This window comes from Mastomys coucha, unplaced genomic scaffold (genome assembly GCF_008632895.1).
Source record: "Mastomys coucha isolate ucsf_1 unplaced genomic scaffold, UCSF_Mcou_1 pScaffold1, whole genome shotgun sequence".
Lineage (NCBI taxonomy): Eukaryota > Metazoa > Chordata > Mammalia > Rodentia > Muridae > Mastomys > Mastomys coucha.
The window spans coordinates 15,319,910-15,341,232 of NW_022196891.1; the positions used below are offsets into that span (position 1 = coordinate 15,319,910).

General features: G+C 51.7%; 1 protein-coding gene across 4 annotated transcripts in view; it reads right to left on the bottom strand.

Annotated features, from left to right (window-relative positions):
- Nucleotides 1-283: 283 nt before the first annotated feature.
- Gli2 (GLI family zinc finger 2) overlaps nucleotides 284-21,323 on the bottom strand; it is a 225,992-nt gene continuing 204,952 nt past the window's right edge. For 3 of the 4 annotated variants that reach the window (XM_031380391.1, XM_031380402.1, XM_031380412.1), the window contains 7 exons: nucleotides 20,748-20,870; nucleotides 15,693-15,827; nucleotides 13,170-13,319; nucleotides 10,971-11,135; nucleotides 8,482-8,763; nucleotides 6,312-6,651; nucleotides 1,915-4,310 (listed from right to left, as the gene is read on the bottom strand). In XM_031380391.1, the coding sequence (XP_031236251.1) occupies nucleotides 1,915-4,310; nucleotides 6,312-6,651; nucleotides 8,482-8,763; nucleotides 10,971-11,135; nucleotides 13,170-13,319; nucleotides 15,693-15,827; nucleotides 20,748-20,870 (3,591 nt within the window). Of the gene's footprint in view, nucleotides 4,311-6,311; nucleotides 6,652-8,481; nucleotides 8,764-10,970; nucleotides 11,136-13,169; nucleotides 13,320-15,692; nucleotides 15,828-20,747; nucleotides 20,871-21,323 lie in introns of all 4 variants that reach the window. The other variant, XM_031380382.1, reaches the window with a different exon arrangement.

A 21,323-nucleotide genomic window follows, 5' to 3' on the forward strand; every position in this document is an offset into this window, starting at 1 on the left:
AGTTCCAGGACAGCCAGGGCTACTCAGAGAAACCCTGCCTCGAAAAACCAAAAAAAAAAAAAAAAAAAAAAAAAAAAAAGGCCTGTCTGTCCCCACCCCAAAGTGACAGAAAGCAAACAGCCAGTAAATGATTTTGAATTAAGCCTGTCTGGGTTAAGGTGGGGTAGTCAGTTTTGACACTGTTATGAAAAATATACAGCCCAATTTTTGTTCAAATGCACCAAATTTACTGCCTGGATTCTCATTAACTACTGTCAAGGGAAAAGCAGATCGACAAGATAAATTATGAAAAAATTATTTTTAATGTACAAAAAAAGACTTATTTACAAGTTGAGCATGTCATCTCAATTTATAGCATGTAGAAAAAGCTAAAAATGTTTGGCAATATAAATTTGGCTGGACCAAATTTGGATTCACCCACAGTCTATTCAGGCATGACGATGTCTACACAAAATAGATACAGACAGAGAATGGAAGCGAGGGCCTATGTCAGGCAATGAGCCCTTGAGAGCCAGAGACCCAGGGGCACGGCCCAGAGCTGTCATTTAGCGTTGGTCCTGTCTCTGGATTGTAAACAGAGAAGTTTGCTGCCCCGGGACACGGAGGGTCCAGACTCTGTTAAGAAGTTCCTCACCACAGCCAAAGTCCTGGCCAGAAGGAAGCTCCAAGTGGTGAGGTTTGGCTTGGCAAAGTTTCTATTAACTCAAAGGGACAGGTTTGGGATGTGCACATGTGTATGGTGGATGGAGGTATGAGTTCACCCTGCAGTGCGCTCTGGACCGACTCTTTTTGGAGTCAGTTTCCACATGCCACTTCTTATCTGGGGGCAGGCCATACCAAACAAGCAAATTCAGTTAAGAGTTCCTCCAAGTCCAAGAATTCAACCTTCCGCTCAACCACAAACACCATGCATGTCATCATTGGTCCATGCCAAATAACCCGGAGAGGAGGGTAGAGGTCAGGGAGGGGCCAGAAAGTGTGGAGGCTGCAGGTGGTGGTTCAGTGTTGACTGTTGGCCCCAGCACGGTGTGGAGGAGCCCTGGAATCTCCCATGGGAGAGTGGTCAGATAGTGCACTGGAGAAATAGGAGCGGGTAAACATGTGACTTCCTTTTCCTGGGGAAGGTCTCTTTCGCCTTGAGGCCCTGTCCATTCCTAGTCCACAGCAACCCAAGGTTTGTAGACACAGGAGGGGCTTCACTGTACACTTCAGAACACTGTAAACAGGCCAGGAGAGCCCCCCCAGCCCCCAGAGTAAAATCCGTATTTTATTACTTCTTCTCCACTCAGGAAATCTGCTGGTCCCACTCAACCTAAGGACATGGAGATGCTACCGTGACGGAGGAGACTATAATATCCCAGGGGATGGATGCACCTTCCTCCTCTGTGGTGAGCAACCTTGGCGAGCTAGCTTCGTGGAAGAATCCAGCGGAAGCAGTGATCCCTTCTCCTTGCAGGTGGTGGGACGGCAAACTTATCTCAGAGCGGAGAGTATCGGCATGGTGTCAGATTCAAACCCAGAGTGGCCCCCCTCCCCTCTTTGGGCATGCACTTAGAAAGCCCTTGGCCAAAGTACTCTCTCATTAGCTGAATGCTAGAGGCGAAGAAGCCAGAACCTCAGAGTCTCATAAACACCGAAGGCCAGCAAACATCACATAAACAAGTTTCTTTCTGAGTAAGACTTCGAGTGTCCCCCAGAATAGGTCGAACAGCAGAGAGGATGCCCCTTGATCTTCTCTTAAAATATCTGCAAGAGACCCACGGGCATGGCCCAGAGCTGTCACTTGGAGTTGGCCATCGCCCAACCCCTCTCGGGCCTAATGGACACTTTTGGACAACGAGAACAGATTAGATCCTCATATTTCAAGAAGATACTGTTGCTCGGGTCTACTGTGCCAGGAGCCAGGGCCTCTATCTAGGTCATCATATTTAAAAACTTGTTCTCTTCAGCCAGGCTGGTGAGCATAGAGCTCATGTCCCCCACAGCCATGTTGCTGATGCCCGCAGGGATGGAAGGCAGTGTCAAGGAATTCCGGGGTGTGGTGAGGCGTGAGGAATTCTGGGAGAGATTGTGTAGAAGGGTTGGGCTCAGTGCCCCAGAAAACAAACTCGAGTGATCACCATCGTCCATGATGGCATCAAAGTCAATCTGGGGGGGCTCCAGGAGCTGGGAGTCCACAGTGCTGGACACCTGGTTGACTCCTGGCGAAGGCAGAGGCTCAGGCTGGATACCGTCTGAGCAAGCTTGTGGCTGTGGCGGCTGGGGCTGCATGGCTGGGCAGCCTCCATTCTGTTCATACATGTGGATCTGACCATAGTAGTAGAGCGTGTTCTGATCCTGTGGCCGCCCCGTGTCCTGAGATGGCTGAGGAGCGAGGGATACCATGGTCCCCGCGGCTCCCTTGGGCAGAGCTTCTGCTGTCTCTTGGTTGGCTGATGGGACCATGGCTTGGCCAGCGGTCCTGGCGTACAACTGTTGTTGCCCAGTACGTACTCCACGGTGACGGCTAGCTGTGTTGGGTTCAAGGGGTGGCCGAGGCTGCATGAGACCAAAGCCTGTGTTCTGCTGGGACTCCATGAAGCTAGGTTGACGGGATGACAGAAGGTTGGAGCCCTGTTGGTAGATGTCCTGCTGGGGATAGCTCAGGACTGGGTGAGGTTGTGACACTGCAGCCAGGGATGAATTGGAGATCCCAAGCTCCCGTGGATGGCCACTCACGATGGTGGCGTTGGGGACAACTTCCATTTGCTGAGGGAGTCCCAGGTGGCTGGGTTTGGCTGCCATGTTGCTGCAGGATGGGGAAAACTGGTTCAGAGATCCGCTGACAATGTTCGGGCTCAGCTGAGGGTGGGCTTGGCTATAGCTGGCCTGTGGGCTCATGGCTGCAGCCATACCCAGACACTGGGTGCCTGCGGCTGGCTGTCGAGGCTGTTGTGTGTAGTTCCCTCTTGATGCAGACGGGGCTCCTCGAGGCTGTAGGTGTGGCTGGGTGCTGTCTAGACCTCCGGAGCTGCTCTGCAGGGTTTGTGGACTATACCCCGGATACTGGCCAAAGACTGGCTTCTGCTGAACCACAGGCAGGTTGCTGTGAGGAATAGGACTCGGCTTCACTTGGGTAGGCAGGGTATCCACGGTGCCGGAACTCACCTCATTCCACTGCACAGGCATGTTGCTCTTGCTGAGGTTGGAGGAGGGGCTATAGCTCAGCTGGCAGCCCCCCAGTCCAGGAGCAGAAGGGCCCACGTTGGAGTCAGCGGCTGCTAGCCTGCGGTGGCCCTGTAGCCCAGGACTGGGCAGTTTAGAGTTCTCAGGGAAGCCAGTACCTTCTGTGGGATACACCTGCCGAGTGCCATCATCCAAGGTGCCACTGGTGTGAGCCTTGATGTACTGTACCACATCATCCGGCAGCACCAGCTCATCCTCCACCAGCCCCAGGTCACACTCTAGCCCTGTACCATCTACCCCAGCAGCCACGGCCTCCATCACCACGTTCTCATTGATGCTAGGGGGTCTGGGAGAGTAGGCGTTGCGGGTCAGGTTACTGTCTATGCTGGGGTGTACGTGCAGGCCACGCCGATCAGTGCAGGGTGGCAGTGAACCTGGATTCATGTTGTGGGTACTGTGGAAACGTTGCACTCGAGGCAGAATAAGGGGGTCAGGGCGCCGCACAGGATCGCTGGCCCTCCGCGTGCTGCTGTTTGGCCCCTCGTGGGGGAAGGCAGGAGCCGCACCTACATAGCCATGGCCATGACCGTGGCTATAGGTAGGCCCGTCGCTGCCACGCCGTGGCCCCAGTGGATGTGGGCAGGCGCCAGGCAGTGCACGCTCAGGAGCATCCAGTAATGCCAGGCGGGTACGAAGGCTCACGCGATCGAGGCCCGGCAGTGGCGTGGGCGGTGGTCCACCTGTGGCCGCTGCGTACTTGGCGCGCAGGTTGTACTGCTGCGCAGGCGTGAGGTTGAGCAGCCCTGGGCCACCGCCACTGCACTGGCTGGCCTCACTGGAGCGCCGAGAGGCATCTGTGGAGATGGGGTCATAGGAGTCCGCTGAGCTGGCATTGTGCGGGCGTATGCCACCGAGAGGCGAAGCCTCGCTGGAACGACGGCTGGAGAAGTACGGGGAGATGCCAGAGGAGCGGCGGCTCACAGTGTAGGCCGAGCTCATGGTGCTGGTGGAGCTGTCTCGTCGTTCCTGCAGCTGGCTCAGCATCGTCACTTCGGTCAGCTCTGGTAGCCGCTGGTTGGGCAGCGCTGGTGGCAGTCCCGCTGGCCCACCACCCCCAGAATTGTTGAAGTTTTCCAGGACAGAACCTAGGAAAAAAAAACAGAGGGGTCACAGGAGGCTATGCTTCGCAGGACACAAGCTCCCTGGGCTGTTTTCCAAAACCAAAGGATCACCCACGTCTTGTCTAGTAGAGGTAGTAGAACTAGGAACCAGTTCCCCTACCCACCCCTCTTGACAAGACTGATCCTGGAGCCCCATCGCAAGGCCAGGTACACAGCAGGCACTCCATAGTAGAAGAGTTATGGGTACAAGAAAGGAAGATGGGAGCCAGGTGAGGTGGCACACATAATCCCAGCCCTTGGGAGGCAGAGGCAGGCAGATCTCTGCGTTTGAGCCCAGCCTGGCCTACAAAGTGAGTTCCAGGACAGCCAGAGCAGCACAGAGAAACCACCCCAGTTTTTTTTTAGCTATATATAAAATTCATCTGTACCTATGGTTAGTGACAGCAGGGCTCAGGTATCCCAGGTTAGCCTGTTAACCAAAGATGACCTTTCTGATCCTCCTGCCTCTACCTTTTGAGTGCTGGAGTTACCGGTGTGTACCACCGCACGCTGTTAATTTGGTACTGAGCACTGAGCTTAGGGCTGTGTGCATATGGAGCTAACACTCCACCAACTGAGCCACGCAGCCAACATTTGCTTTGTTTTGAGGCAGGGTCTCTCTAGGCTATATAGACTGATCTTAGAGTAGGCAAAGGAGAAGCCAGCCCAAGATGGCAGAGGCCAGTCATGGCCTCTCCCAGCACTTCAGGGCTGAGATGGGTGAGCCGGTGGTCACCTTCCCTAGGTACAGTCATGACCTGAGTGCAGGCAGCTGTCTGCAATCCAAGAGAGTCCCAGACGTGCCATGTTCACAGATTCGTGGCAGGAATCCTTCTAACAGTGGGGTTTGCCAATGTATACCACTAGAGGGGGGCAGCCTGGTGTCTATGTGCCCAGCGGCACTTCAGAGATGCTCTTGGAGATAAAAGAACCTCTGAGAACTCCCCCTTCCCCCTGCTCGTTCCCCATGGAAGGTACCTCCTCAGCACATCAGTGACTCAGCTCTGTGGTGCTCTGGCACTCTGTGACTCACTCAGCCTGCGAATCTGACCCCGGGTCCTTTGGGACGGCAAGCGTTCTGCCCTCCTTTCCTTAAAGCCTTTGCCTTGATGCCCTAAATGCTGAATGCCTAGATAAGGGAGGAGCCACAGCCTATGCCCAGAGGCCGACGGCAGCACGCAAGCATGAAGAACAGCATGCACACTGGAGCGGCACAGACCTGAGCTAAGGCTCACTTACGGCTGGGGTTGGTTGGGGTACCTTCGCCTCTCTGAGCCTGTTTCCTTTCCATGCCGCACAACCTGGGACTGAAGCAGGCAAGTGCGTGGAAGGCTCAGTAGCCGGGCTTCACCGGGATCACACTGCGCGCACCCCTTGGCCGGCAGAGTACCTCCACATTTGCAGCTTGCCCTTCACTGAGCTTCACTAGTACCCCTCTCCAAGCCAAAGAACCTGGTCCACTTTGATCTCTAGTTCCCTACCAACCCGTAAGGAAGCTTTAGAGGCCAGACAGACAACCTACAACCAAGGAACCAGGTGCGTGTGCAGTAACGTAAACTATATCCCTTGAGTGAAATTTTAAGGAGAATCCTCCATTTACCGTGTTATTCTTGCATATGATTGGGTGTGTGTATGGGTAAAATTAAGGTCTGTCCAAAGAACTAAGGCTTACTCGTAACCTAAGCCTGTCAATCAAACACAAGGGATCACCCACACCTTGTCACCTAGCAACCAGCTCCTCCTCCTCCTCCTAGACTTCCTAGAGGAACTTTTGAGCTTGTAAACTGGCATGTACCCATGCTTTGTTCGATTCTGAATAAAACTTTTCTCTGTTTTGCTATTTTTTGTGGGCTTCTTCAGTTCTTTGATTGAATAAGACACCAAGAACTGATCTGCCCCACGGTGGGCAGCCAGTCAGACTGTGCATGGCGCCTGGAGGAAACAACCTCGGGCTCTCTCCCACCTGGTCTCTTATACCTCACTCACCATTCGCTGGAAGGGGAGGCAGCTTGGTGTTGCGGGTGTGTGGAGCTGGGCCGGCCCACGAGCAGGAGGGATCCTTCAGTGACTTGAGTTTCTCTCTCTTCAGCTGCTCAAAGCGATGCATGGTGGTCATGTGTTTGCGCAGCTGCAGGCCACCAGTGGAGGGTGCAGCCAGGGCTGAGGTGTCAGCTCCTGGAGATGTGTCATCCAGTGCCGTCAGGTCTCCCAGGCTCCCAGGCCCTGTCCCCGGCATCTCCATGCCACTGTCGTTGTTGGGGGCACTACCCAGGGGAGAGGGCTCGCTGCTGCAGGACGACTGGGCCCCGGGGCTGGACTGACACAGCTGTAGGGACAAGGTGGAAGACACGGGCTCAGAGGGCATGAGAAGTCACCCAGTCCTGTAAACCATTCCACATTCGTACCGTGCTCAGCATGCTTGGGCAAGGACATGAGGAAGCAGGGAGCTACTTTAAAGAGGCACTTGCAACCCGTCCCTTGTATGCCCGTGTAAGACGATTAAGTCTAACTGTGGTCCTTTCCTTCAACTATGAGTCTGACCCAGACTGTCTTCCACGCAGCAGCCTGTGCAAGGATTTGTCGTATTGTAGGTAGAAGGTGACTAAGTTCATCCAGAGAGAAGGTATTCAACACGGCACTGCTGATGTGCTCACAGTGAAGGGAGGGACAACAGAACTCTGGTGACTTGGTGGCCAGCTACCTACTACTGCACAGGTGCTCAAGAAGCCAGAGTGCGGGGAGCGGGGAGCCCTGGGGTGTGGCCATTGCTTGCACGGCCACTCCAAACTGGCACGCTGGTTAGCTTTGCCTATCAACTTGACACAAGCTAGATTCACCTGGGAAGAGATCCTTATTAAGGAATCTGTGTGCATGTCTATGGGGGGCTGTCTTGATTGTTAACTGAAGGTGGGAAGGCCCACTGCAGAGTGTGGGCGGCACTGGGCTGTGTGTGTCCTGGACTGTCTGAGAGTGAAGCTGAGCGAAGCAGCAGACAGCGACACATCTAGTCTCTGTGCTACGGACTGGGGATGGGATGTGCCTAGCTGCTTGAGCTCCTGCCTTGATTTCCCTCCCAAAATGGTGGGTAGGAATGTGGAACGATAACTCAAATCCTCACCTCACACTTGTCCTGCCATGCTTTTTCTTAGGGTCTTTGTCAGGGCAACAGAAGTGAAACTAGACTACTTGGCTCTCCTTCTGGGCTGGGGTGGGGCAGGCAGACAAAAGAGGAACACCACAGAACTCTACGACAGCCAGTGACAGCCAGTGCTGCCTGAGATCTGGGCTGGGAAGCAAATTCTGTAGGCAGTCGTTTGAGGCTCATCCCTGGGTCAGACCATTTCCCTTGTCCCTGACTGTTCCTTGGGAAGATGCAACAGTGCTACATGCTGAGCTTAGCGGAGCCGGTCCCAACAAGCAGGAAAGTCCAGTCTCCACCTTGGTGCCCTTCACAATTCTTTGCTCCCTCTAGTCTAGACACGCCCCTGCTCTCCCTTGATCTCCACACCTCACCCCTACCCTCCTTTGTTTCCCATGCCTGCCAGACTTCCTCTTGCTGCCTACTTCGACCTATTCCCACCGTGCCACCCGAGAACCGTCTCTCCAAAAACCAGTTCAACCTCTGCCCATCCAGGAGCACTGAACAGCACCCAGCCCACCCTCTCTCCCTGGACGCTCCCACTCCCCACCCCCCCACCATTCCTCTGCTCACCTCAGTAGCGTCTATCCTTAGGGGAGGTACAGTTGGGAAAAAGAGGTGGAGACAAAGAACAGGTGATTAGAACAGAAGGAGCACAGGCTAGAGCAGGGAGGACACAGACAGGGACAGAGAGGGCTGGGGACCCACGGTGGCACCCAGGTACTGGAGAAGAGGCAAACACATCCTGTGCAGACTGGCCCAGAGGAAGGGCATCTCCCAGCCCCAGCTTTCGTTGCCCAGCAGGAGCTGGGTCAGAGAAGGCGAAGGAAATGAGACAGGATTCATGAGGGGGTGCACGGTGATACATGAGGAGAGCTGAGCTGCAGCGAGATGGGGCATCATTTTGTTCTGAGAAAGGGGTGCTCTAGCAGGACCCTCAAGAGGAGGTTGGGCTTCTGGGCCTCGTGCAGAGCTGAACAACTGAGCTCTGCCAGCTGGGCGCCAGCTCTGTCTTACCCCGGAGCTCTCGGTCTTGATGGCTTTGATATGTAGGCAGTCCTCCACAGTGTGGCTGGTGCTGCTAGCCTCCACACTCTCCTCAGGTCCCCGGCCACCTGGCTCAGCGCTGGCCTCATTGTCCCCATTCTCCTTGAGCAGCGGAGCGCGGACGTGCACATCATTACGCTGTTTCTTGGTGACATGGGCATCTGGCCCATGGACGGTCTTCACATGCTTGCGGAGTGAGCTGGGGTCTGTGTACCTCTTGGTGCAGCCTGGGATCTTGCAGATGTAGGGTTTCTAGGAAGAGAGCCAGGCCTGAGTTATGAACGGGGAACCCAAGGACAGACTCTGAACAGGTGCTATAGCTGCTCTGCAGCCATTCCGTGTTCCCTGGCGGCCCTGGAACTGAGGCAAGTGCTCTAAGACATTCACAGCCTGTGCGCTGAGCGCACCAGGTCAAGTCCATAAGAGCCCGCCCTTCCCATCTGCCTTGCATACTACCCTTGCATGCAGAGGGCGTACAGTGTCAAAAGAACTGCCCAGAGAGGCCGGTGACATAGAGCAGAAAGAGTATGGGAAAGACCCATGTGCTCCCAGGGACCAAGACAGGGTTGTCAGTCTCACTAGACCTCAGCAGTTCTTAGTCCTCAGCAGATAGGGCCAAGGAAACTTTTAGTCACCTGGCCACTTGGGGCACACCTGAGCATCCGAACATCTTGTTTCTGTCTTAGGCATGTACACTCAAATGTACAGACACAAATCACTACCTAATGTACCTAGCCCTGCACATATCTTCACACACGTATAACATACATACACACATGCACATATGCATATAAACCACCCTCATTCATATTCACACAAACAAGGATATACCTACACACCCACACTTGGCCCCATATACACTACATATATGCACTCCATCACGCACATACAAGTGCACAACACACATGTAAATACCTCCATACATGTATACATGCTCCTATATCTACATGAGCATAAAGTTCTTATACACATGAACACCTTTCATCTGCACTGACATAGGCACCATGTTTACTCACACACACACACACACCCCCCAATCTTTTAATCCATGCATATATAAATATGTAACATACCTTACTCCCACATCTATACATGTGCATATAGTTACACACATGTCTCCACATCATCTATCTACATAAGTGCACACATACATATCTGGAGGAGCCACGGTCCTCCCCAAGGATGGCTTCAGTCTGAAGAGACCCCCAGGTACCAGAGTCCTTTGGAAATGCCTCTCACTTCTAACATGCACTGAAGCAAGGTCTCTTTTGGACCAGAGTGCATCTAAGCTGTTAGAAATATGATTTCTTCCAGGGCTAGAGAGATGGGTCAGTGGTTTATAGCACTTATTGTTCTTATAGAGGACTTGGGTTCAATTCCAAGTACCTATATGGTGTCTTACAGCCATCTGTAACTTCAGTTCCAAGGGATCTGACCTTCCTTTTCTGGCTGGGTACATGCATGATCTGAAATATTCACACACACACACACACACACACACACACACACACACACACACACACACACGGTTCTATCTTTGTTCTGCCTGAACCACAGGAATTATATAGCTGAGCTGGGACTAGAGAGTCCCGCTGAGTTCCCTGTCTCTCTCTTAGGCCTGTCTAGGGGCTCCACTTGCTCTGGGCAGAGAGTTGATGGCCTAGTGAAGCCCAGGCAGCACTAGCCTCTGCAGCAGGAGTCGCCTACTACATAGGCCACATACTGATAACACTAGGGCAGCTATTCTGTAGGGGCACACCTACTTGTGGGTAAAGCAATAGCCCAGGATGATTTCGCAGCTTCAGAGTGGCCAGCAGGCCTGCCAGTAGGCCTGTGTGACACCACCTGATGTTGTGTCTCCTCTGAGTGTCGGTCTCCTTATCTGCAGCAGAATCTACTCAGTGGTCAGAGAAGCAGGTGGGGAGAGGGGCACCTGGCATGTGGTTTGCGCTGGTTAGCTTTATCTATTTAGAATCATGTGGGCAGAGAGTCTCAGTGAAAGATTGTTTTGGACTTGTGGGAAAAGGGTCTCAGTGAAAGATTGTTTTGAACTGGCCTGTGGACATGTTTATTGGGTATTGTTTTAATTAAGCTGATTGATATCGGAAGACCCAGCCCACTGAGGGCAGACCATTCCCTAGGCAGGAGGTTGTGAAGTGTATGAAAAGGGAACGGAACCTAGTACAAGAAATCAAGCAAGTAAGCACGTATGCATTCATTTTGCTCTTGAAGAATACGATTAACTGAAGTTCCTGATCTGACTTCCCCACAATAGATTGAAACCTGGAATTCTAAGTTGAAGCGAGTCCCTTTCTCTCCAAGTTGCTTTATGTCAGGGTATTTTACCACAGCGATAGAAATGAAACGAAAACACAGTTATCCAGTAGTCAAGGGCAATGCATTTACACATGTCAGGGCCTCTGCATGCATTGCTGTACATTGTACCCAGCCAAGCATACCTCATTGGAGTGAGTGCGGTTCTGGTGCTTGGCGCGGTCTGAAGCATTGGAGAAGGCCTTGTTGCAGCCCTCATGTTCACACACATATGGCTTCTCCCCTGTGTGGGAACGCAGGTGTGTCTTCAGGTTCTCCAGGCGAGAGTAGGCCTTTGAGCAGCCTTCAAACTGGGAAGAGGTGGACTGGTCAGCTAGGACACTCCAGATGCACGCCTGGCGGCTAGACCCAGGGGGCTCTCCTGCACCTCCTCCCCTGCCCCCTCCCGTGGCACACATTCCCACTCGTGCACCCCAAAGCATGTGTTTTAGTAATGACATTTGCTCTCTCTTCTAGAAAATACTGAAAGGGCTGCAGTATAAAGCTATAACTCAGATGTATCAAAGACCTTGGTGGGAGAGCTTTACTGTGAAATACAGGTGCATGCAGGTCCGGATGTATTTGTAACATTTACATGAACAAAAGCACACATTTATAAGCTGTACAATTCTTCACTATTTTATACGCCTGTCCAAAGCATATGAAAATTCGGACTTCTCCATAGTCCAGTTCTTATTATCTTATTGTTAACTGACTTTTGTTTTGAAAGATTTTTTTTTCAATTTTATGCATATGGGTGCTTTGTGTGCACGTATGCCTGCACATTACATGTGTGCCTGGTGTCCAAAGAGCCAACAGAGGGGAATGTATCCTCTGGACCTGGAGTCACAGCTGGTTGGAAGCCACCACGGTGATGCCAGGGATTGAACCTGGATCCTTGGGAAGAATAGTGAGTGCTCTGAAATGCTGAGCTGTCTCTCCAGTTCCTGTTTCGTTTTACTTCTGAGACAGGATCTCACAGAGCCCAGGCTGGCCTCAAACTCTGTAGCTAAGGATGGCCTTGAACGTCTGACCCTCCTGCCTCTACGTCCCAAGTGCTGGGGTTATAAGCATGCACTACCATCTCAGTGTACATGGCCTGGGATGGAAGCCAGGGCTCACACCAGCCAGGCCAGGGCTCACACCAGCCAGGCCAGGGCTCACACCAGCCAGGCCAGGGCTCACACCAGCCAGGCCAGGGCTCACACCACCCAGGTCAGGGCTCACACCAGCCAGGCCAGGGCTCACACCAGCCAGGCCAGGGCTCACACCAGCTGAGTTATGCTTGGCCTCTACTCCCGCCACACTCTTATAAGAACCAAAGCAGGAGGGCCAGTTAAGCCATCGTGACCATGGGTCAGGCACTCATTTCTTAGATATGGCAACTGAAATTGGATTTCACCAAATTAAGCTTTTGTGCTTCAAAAGAAATTATCAAGTAAAGGAAGACAACACACAGAATTGGAAAAAAAGATTTGCAAAAAACTGTATGATTGATAATGATATGGAACCTAGTTACAAAATGAATTCTCATAATTAAGCAACAAAATGACAAAATGACTTTCCACCTGGATTTTTTTTTTTTTTTTTTTTTTTTTTTTTTTTTTTTTTTTTTTTTTTTTTTTGAGACAGGGTCTCTCGGTTTTCCCGGGTTTACTAATTCAGCAAGATCAACTAGCCAGTGCGATTCAGGGAGCCTCTATCTGCACCTCCCCAGTGCTGGGACTATAGAAATGCACCACGGCACTTGGCTTTCTATGTGGCAGTTGGGGATCAGAACTCAGGTGTTTAGGCTTATATGACAAGCACTTGTCTGGCTGAGCCATCTCTCTGGCTCCTCCTCTAAGTCTATGGATGATTAAAGGCGGCCCACACGCCCCAGTTGAAGCTCAGGGCCTGACCTATGGGGACATGGTGATTATGGCGATGTTCCTGAGGTCCAGGCCAGCTAAGTGTGCAGTGAAGCAGACATATTGATCCTCTGGCTTCCGAGACGTATAAAGGACTGATTCCCAAAGATGTAGTACAAATAGGGGCTGGGGGATGGCTCTGTGGATAAAGGGGCTTGCTGCCAGCCCTGATGCCTAGATGTGTCTCTGGGACTCTCAGGATGGAAGGAGAAAAGATTCTGACAAGCTGTTCTCTGACTTCTATACATGTTTCACCCCTTTCTCCTCCTCTGCCCTATAAATAAATGCAATTAAGATGCTCTTAAGTGTACAAATACCCAGTGCAATATCATTTGTCATTAGAAAGCACTAGCGGGGACCATAGGAAAGAGCAAGGGGTCAGGGGTCACAGGGCCCAGCCGTGTCCGAGTGTCTCTGCAGGGGCAGGAGGCTCACCGTGCACTTGTGCGGCTTCTCACCCGTGTGCCTGCGCATGTGGACAACCAGCATGTACTGGGCCTTGAAGGGCTTCTGCTCTCTCGTGCAGGCCTGCCAGCGGCACACGAACTCCTTCTTCTCCCCGTGGATGTGCTCATTGTTGATATGCTGGAGGGCGGGCGGTAGGACGAGGCAGGGTGGGAGGTGAGCGTGTGTCACTCCCCGGGCTCAAGAGCACGGCTCGCTCTATTCAGCTGGGTTCATCCTGTGTGCGGAGCCCCTCCACACACAGACCACCTCCTGCCCTCAGGGCACCACCCTCCTATCCCAAAGCTTCTACCCTGGGGCATCCGTAGCACCCGCCTTGGTGAGGAGCGTCGCAGTGGCTGTGTGTCTGTGTGCTGGGGATGGGGGCTACGTGTGCAGACACGCGCAAGCTTGAGTCTGCACGCATTCTTCTATGTGTACACAGCACATATGTGGATGGGGCCGAGGACGACTGCTCACAGCCTTGGTGGGGGTGGAGTGACATGGCTCCTGCCCCTGGGAGAGGGCCAACAGGGCATGGGGGTATAGCTCAATGGTAGAATGCTTGTCTATCACTCATGTGGTCCTGGATCCAATCCCTTGCAAACACTTCTGTGTGATACATGAGTGTGTACATGTTTGCATGTGTATGTGCTTATGTCTACAGGTGTGCATAGAGGCCAGAGGTCAACACAGTGTGTCTTCCTATCACTTTCCACCTGGATTTTTTCTTTTTTTTGAGACAGAGTCTCTCGGTTTTCCTGGGTTTACTAATTCAGCAAGATCAACTAGCCAGTGCGATTCAGGGAGCCTCTATCTGCGCCTCCCCAGTGCTGGGACTATAGAAATGCACCACGGCACTTGGCTTTCTATGTGGCAGTTGGGGGTCAGAACTCAGGTGTTTAGGCTTATATGACAAGCACTTGTCTGGCTGAGCCATCTCTCTGGCTCCTCCTCTAAGTCTATGAATGATTAAAGGCGGCCCACACGCCCCAGTTGAAGCGCAGGGCCTGACCTATGGGGACATGGTGATTACGGCGCTGTTCCTGAGGTCCAAGCTGGCTAAGTGTGCAGTGAAGCAGACATATTGATCCTCTGGCTTCCGGGACGTATAAAGAATGTATCCTATCAGTGAGGGAGGGAGGCTCGAGCTAGATCCTGACTCTCAGCTTTGGGCTCTAGGCATGGGGCCAGGCTGACCCCGGGGCTAAACAGCCTCAGTGAGCGAGGCGGGTTAGTCGAGGTCACAGAAAAGCCAGCGCTTGACTCCTGAGAAAAGCGTCAACTCATGTGCTATAGTCTCTCCCAGACAAATACATTTGCAGTCTGCACTGGTATCCAGGGGCTGAGTAACAGGATCTGGTAGCACAGTGTCCCAGAAGATGAAAAGGACGCTGGGCCCCCGTTCCCTGTGCAGCATCCCAACTGTCAAGCCCAGATAACACCAGCTTGGGAGCCTGTAAGACAGCAACCCTTTGAACTTCCAGAAAAAAATCTCCTCCTATCAGCCTCCCTTTCCATTCATAAAGCCTTTCAAATGAGAAAAATGCTTCCCGACTACGCCTTTCATTTTTTTCTTATTGGTTTACTTAGCGACAAATTGTTAATAATGGACGGGGGTCTGGCTTGCCATCCATCTTCCCAGAGAGCAGAGAGGCAGTAGTGCAAAGGCAGGTCCTCTTTGTAGAGCAGTCTGTTCTTTCCAGGGTCAGGTAGGTGTGATCCCCTAGGGCCACAGAGATAACCCTAAAATAGTCCTCCTCAGGCCAAGGCAGGAATCTAACTGGGGGATCCTGTCCACTAGGTATTGAGGCAGACACTCTCACTGGACTGGAACTCATCAGGCAGGCTAGGTTGCTGGCAGGCATCTTTCTTGGCCTCCTCGTCAGTACTAGGATTAAAGGCATCTAGCACCACACACAGCCCCTTTGTAAAGGGTTCTTAGGAACTGAAGCCAGGCCTTTCCAAGCACCATGCCCACTGAGCGGTCTCCCAACACATGGAGCACATCTTTTTACACCGTCTCCTCTGTAGTTTTGCTTGGACCCAGTCCCAGCCCAAGCATTGTCCCCATTTCTCCAACCTAAGTGCTTGAACCTGCAACACACAGTTCTAATTGCTGCATCTGCCTTTGCTTGCTGCAAAGGGACTGGAAATGTAGATTCAAGTTCTAGAATGAACTTCATGTACATGTGGACTGCAGCTCAGAGCACTCACTTGTGCACCTCCCATGGCGTGTGTGTGTGTGTGTGTGTGTGTGTGTGTGTGTGGTGTGTATGTGTGTGTGTGTGTCTTCTTCATTATTCCTTCCCCTTATTCCCACGCTTCTGTATTTTCTTGGATCTTCATGTATTCTACATATGTGTTTGGGGCAGGGTAAGGGGGCCTCCAAGGCACCTGGTCACCATATCTCCTATTTGGGGTTCCCCCTTCAGCCCCTTTGAAGGGCAGGCCTTGGAAGGCTCTAGGTCCATTGTGTGCATTCCTAGGTGGGAGCTGGGGACAGAGGCTTACATGCACCAGCTGCTCCTGTGTGTCATATTCCTTGGTGCAGTCTGCCCAGTGGCAGTTGGTCTCATAGATGACCACCTCGGCCTCCTGCTTACAGTCATCCCGGTCCAGGTCTTCCTTGAGATCAGCCAGCTGCTCCTAGGAGAAGGGAAGACCACATCCACATGAGCCCTACCTGGTAGCCTGCTTCTGAGGCTAGGGTGAGATTCAACTCAAGGTTTCATGCCAAGGGCCCAAGGTTGGCACAGGTATGGACACACATTCACGCATACAATATATGTACTTATGCACACACACACACAAGCGTATATACACAATGCATGCACATTGTGTGTACACATACAGCATAGGATACAGAGTCACACGCAATAGCCTTTGTCCCTTTCCTCAGCTCAGCATAAGGGAATCCCTTGTCACAGGCAACTGTCCTGGGCCCTTCCTGCTCTCTGGTCATCATGAAGAGATTCTGACCAGCACTGCTCCCTGTCCCCTATTGGCAATTGGGAGAAAGGGATGTGGGTTTGGTTTCTGCTGTGGGTACCTGAGGTGAGCCCCACAATCACTGGAGATCTGGAGATGGAAACACTGTTGAGTGTGTGGAGTCCCTGCCTGGAGACACCCCCCACCCCCAAGTCCTTTTCCTTCTTGATATTTTTTTAAAGATTTATTTATTTTTTATTTATATGAGTACCTGCAGCTGTCTTCAGACACACCAGAAGAGGGCATCAGAACCCATTATGGATGGTTGTGAGCCACCATGTGGTTTCTGGGATTTGAACTCAGGACCTCTGGGAAGAGCAGTCAGTGCTCTTAACCACTGAGCCACCTCTCCAGCCCCCCTTCCTGATATTTTTATCATACTGTTTCTTCTTTCTCACGTGCATTACGGGCACTCAGCTCATACCAGCACAGTGCCAGCATCTGCCAAGTTCTCTGCAGAGAGAATGCACACCTCTTAGACCCTTCGGCGTGCTTCCCTGCCTCAGCCCTCCCTTCAGAGGGAGTCTGAAGCTCAGGGAGATGTGGATTCTCCTCTCCACAGTTGATACGGGGTCCGGAGTAGCTTAAATATGAACTTGTGTCTCCATTTTTATTAACTTCAACTGTCAACCTGAGACAGCCTCATAATCACCTGCAAATGGAGCCTCAACGGAGGGACCGTCTAGATCAGAGTGGTCTATGGGCCTGTTTGGGGGATTGTCTTGATTGCTAATTGATGCAGCTGGACCTTCAGGTGGCATCCTGCTCCATAGGAAAGCTAGCTGAGCATGAACCAGCAAGCAATGCTCCTCCATGACTTCTTCCTTGAATTCCTGTCCTGGCTTCCCTTAGGGATGGACCTAACCCGGAAGTGTAAGGCAATGAACCCCTTTCTCTCCTTCTTGCTTTTGGTCAGAGTGTCTTATTACAGTGATATCACAGAAATGGAGCACTCGTTTGACCACATTAGTGTTATAAGGCTATATTTCAAAGATGAAGCTTAAAGAAAAAGCCTCAGGCCACGGTGGACCTGCCTGGAATGGCAGTCGTGGCCAGGGACATGTTCTCCAGGCTGGGAGGCAAGGTCCAGGGAGGACCTAGGAAGTCTATTGTGGACAATCCAGTGTTTAACAGGTCTGTCAGGCATTCTGGGAGCCAAACCAAGGCCAGAAATAATGTGACAGAGACAGTTCACAATTCTTTTTTTTAAGTTTTTTGAGACAGGGTTTTTCTGTGTAACCCTGGTTATCAGGTACCTCACTATATAGATCAGGCTGGCCTTGAACTCACAGATTCTGCTTCTGCCTCCCAAGTGGAGTGCTGGGATTAAAGGCATATGCCCCCTGGCTATGTTTGACTTATTTTTAAAAACAGCAGGAATGTATCCTGACTCTCCCGGATTGTGGCTTTAGATCAAGAGCATTTGTCTAGCACACACAAGACACCGGGTTTAATCCCTTGCGCTGCAAAACAGGAAGACAGACACAAGGAAGAGCTTCAGAGGAACAAGGGCAGTGCTGGCTGACAGGGACAGGCTCTTGCCAGGCTAAGGTCCGGAGCATCCACTGGCACAGTCCTCAAGAACAGCAAAGCAAGCTCATCTCAGAATTACAGCATTCCCCATGGAGGGCCACAGACACAGGCTCTTTCGGATACTGCTACAACCTCTCCCAAAAGGGAGCCCGGGTTTACCATCAGGGACCCTCTGAACAAGCACCCTGGCTCTGCAGAGAACAACGCTGCTACTGTGTTGACACAAGCGACCTCTGCACTGAGGTCAGTCAGTCGGAACACCTCACTTCCGGGTCTCCAGCAGCCAGCGGCTGTTGCCGTGAGAATACAGAGCGCAGGTCTCCTATTGCCCACAGGGCAACAGAAGAACATCTGGGATTATCTTCACTACGTATACACTACAGGCTCTACTCGTTGCAGACCAGCCGGCCCAGCGTTGGGCAGTCTTCAAGGCCAAGGCAAGAATCCTCCCGGTCCACCATGTGAGGGATTCAGCAGAGAGCACCACCACCACTCTATCCTATCTGCCAAAAGGGAGGCAGGTGAACCACGCGTGAAGCGGCGTGGAGCCCGACTCTGAGGCCTTCTGCGGTGCCCGTGAGCCAACTGCCTTCCTATGCCCCCATCCCTCACTTATCCGAGAGAGGGATTCATATAGCTCCACTCTTGCAATACTACGCTGCCAAGGCCGGCCTCAAATTCCCAGTCCTCCTGCCTCCACCTTCAGGGTTGGGATCCCAGGGATGTCCCACCATGTCCAGTTTGCTCTCATGGTTTCTTTCTCTGCATGCTACTGGTGCACGGGAGGGTTACTGATTTCTGGGTGTTCAATTCTGCATCCTGCCGTTTTGCTGCAAGTGTTTTTCAACTTGGCGAGTTTTCCAGTGGAGGCGTTAGGATCTCATCCATGTAGAGGGTCAGATCATCTACAAATAAGGATGTCCTAACCCCTTCCCTTCCTATTTGTACCCCATGTATGTATTCCCCCTGCCATAATCTCATGTGCTGACTGAAACTCTAAGCGCTACGTTGAACAAGCGTGGGGAAAGTGGACACCCTTTTCTTCCTGATTATAGTTTCATCTAGTATCATGTTGGATGAATGTGACAAACTAACCACAGTAAAGAGATTAATTAATCAATCTCAGAAAGACAAACACTGCATTCTGTCTCTCGCTTGTGGGACCTTGACTTTATAGGTGCATAGAATCCTACCTGTATAGGTGACAGAAGAGTAACAAGGCCATCAAGGGGAGTAGGGGTGGGGCTAGGGGTGAGGGTGGGGTGCTGGTGAGAGGATAGAGGGAATTAAGGTATGGGGAGAATTGCTCGACATGCTTTATGCACTTGTGTGTGTGTGTGTGTGTGTGTGTTCAGGTACACCGTTGTGCATGAATTAAAGGCCAGAGGATAGCCTTAGCTATCATCCCTCAGTCACTGCCTACTTTGTTTTATTGATTACAGGGTTTCACTGAACCCAGAGCTTGCTGATGCACTTAGAGTGGTGGACCAACAATCCCCAGGGATCCACCTGTCTCTGCCTCCCCAGCTCTGAGATGACAGGTGCACGTCACTGTGTTCAGCTTTTTACATGAATGCTAGGGATTCAACTCAGGTCCTCACACTTGTATGGCAAGCACTTTCCTGACTGAACCATCTTCCCAGCTCCTTGTAAAAGTTCTTTCTTTTCTTTTCCCTTTTCCTTCCTTCCTTCCTTCCTTCCTTCCTTCCTTCCTTCCTCCTTCCCTCCCTCCCTCCCTCCCTTCTTTCCTCCCTTCCTTTCTAAGTGCTGTGGGCACAAGACAAGAAGAATGCCTCTGGGTGGCTTTCCTAGAGTGTAGGGCAGTAACGAGGCCCTGCCCACGGACGGTGAGACTCCAAGGTGCTCAGTAAGCACCCATCCTGGTGCCCCTCCCTGTCCTCAACATTTCTGCATGTTTATCTTTTTGGATGTGTGTTGTCCTCATCAATTTCAACACACACCCCTCCCCGTTGATGGCCAGCCTCTCGGAAACTATGCATCATGTTCAGACTAGTGCCGGTGTCAGTGAGGGGAGAGGAATTTGTCATCAACCCCTCTGTTTGCCTGACAATAAGAGGACCTAATATTTCATGAAAATTAAGTGCCTCGAGCATGCCTGATGGTTTACAGTCTTGATAAAGGATAGGCCAGCAGATGCTGGGAGCCAGGGACCGGAGGGAGGTTTGAGCATCCTTGGTGATTGTGAATTGTGGGCTAACAGATGGAGACTATGCCTCTGTGAGGGCTTAGGGCTCGGAGGCTTAAAGCCAAGGTCAGCAGCGGCTAAGCTTTTCACATACCAGACCCCTGCTCCAAGAGTACTGGCGACGGCCTGTGCGTCCTCCTAGGAAGAGAGTGGGCAGTAGGGCTTCCAAGGGCCCCTCCATAGAGGCTGGGCCCAGTCATGCTGGCTCCATCCCTACCAGGAGTTATCCTTCCTCCCACCTGAAGTGACCCAGCAGCTGGCACTTAAGTTTCTCAAGTCCCCGTACCCGGGAGCATCACCAGTACTAGAGGATATAGTGTGAACAGTGGGCTCCAGGAAAGGGGGGTAGCCATGAGAACCAGGGCCACTCAGGGGACGTGAGGAGCTCAGACTCAAGGCTGAGGCTGTGGATATGTGGGGATAACTGAAGTCTGAAGGAAGTGGAAGGGAAGGAAACATTAGTATTCCTCCATTAATTCAGTCGTGCATGTAGTAAGATGGAAGGGTAGAACATTTATTCATTTATATTTGATGAAAACGATATATGCGCTGGGTGCTGGGTCAAGAGGAACTGTGCAGGACATCTGTGAGCCCACCCACACTAACTTTTTAAGTTCTGCAGATGGCCATCAATACACTTATCCCTTCCATTTTCCAACCATCCATCCACCCATCCATCCATCCATCCATCCATCCATCTTTGTATGAATGCATGCATCCATTCATCCATCCACTGCTTCCTTCATCCCCATCCGTTAACCACTAGGTGCCCAACAGCCAAACCCGGGAGATCCAGCCTGGTCCCAGCCCGAGGACAGTGGCAGTGAGCAGTAGGTTACCTGTGTCAGTCCAAGTGGGGAGGCTGGTCGCAGGCCCTCAGCCTCAGTCTTGACTTTGCTCCGCTTGTGAATGGTGATGGGGTTCACGGTGCTGCTCACAGCGGACTCGCTGTTCTGCTTGTTCTGAGGGAGAGGGCAGAGGACAGTCTGTCACGTAGGCACAAGGCAGACGACCCCCCAAATGCTAAGGGCCAGGGCTCTACAGTCTACACACACAGACCATCATTTATGAGTATGTGTAAACAGATACATACATGCTCATAGTGTGGAGTACACTGTATAGTTGTGTGCATGTGCATGCACATATGCAGAGAGAAGAGGTTCCTCTCAAGTGTGTTCCTTAGTCAACACTCGCTTGTCTTCTTGAGGGTCTCTCACTGGGACCTGGGACTCGCCAATTAGGCTAAGCTGGCTGGCCTGTAAGCCCAGAGATCCACTTGCCTACATCTCCTTAGAGCTACGATTACAAGCATGCATCACCATGCCTGAATTTTTTTTTTAACTTCTTAATTTCTTTCTTTCTTTCTTTCTTTTTTTGTTTTTTGTTTTTTTGTTTTTTTGTTTTTTTTTTTTTTT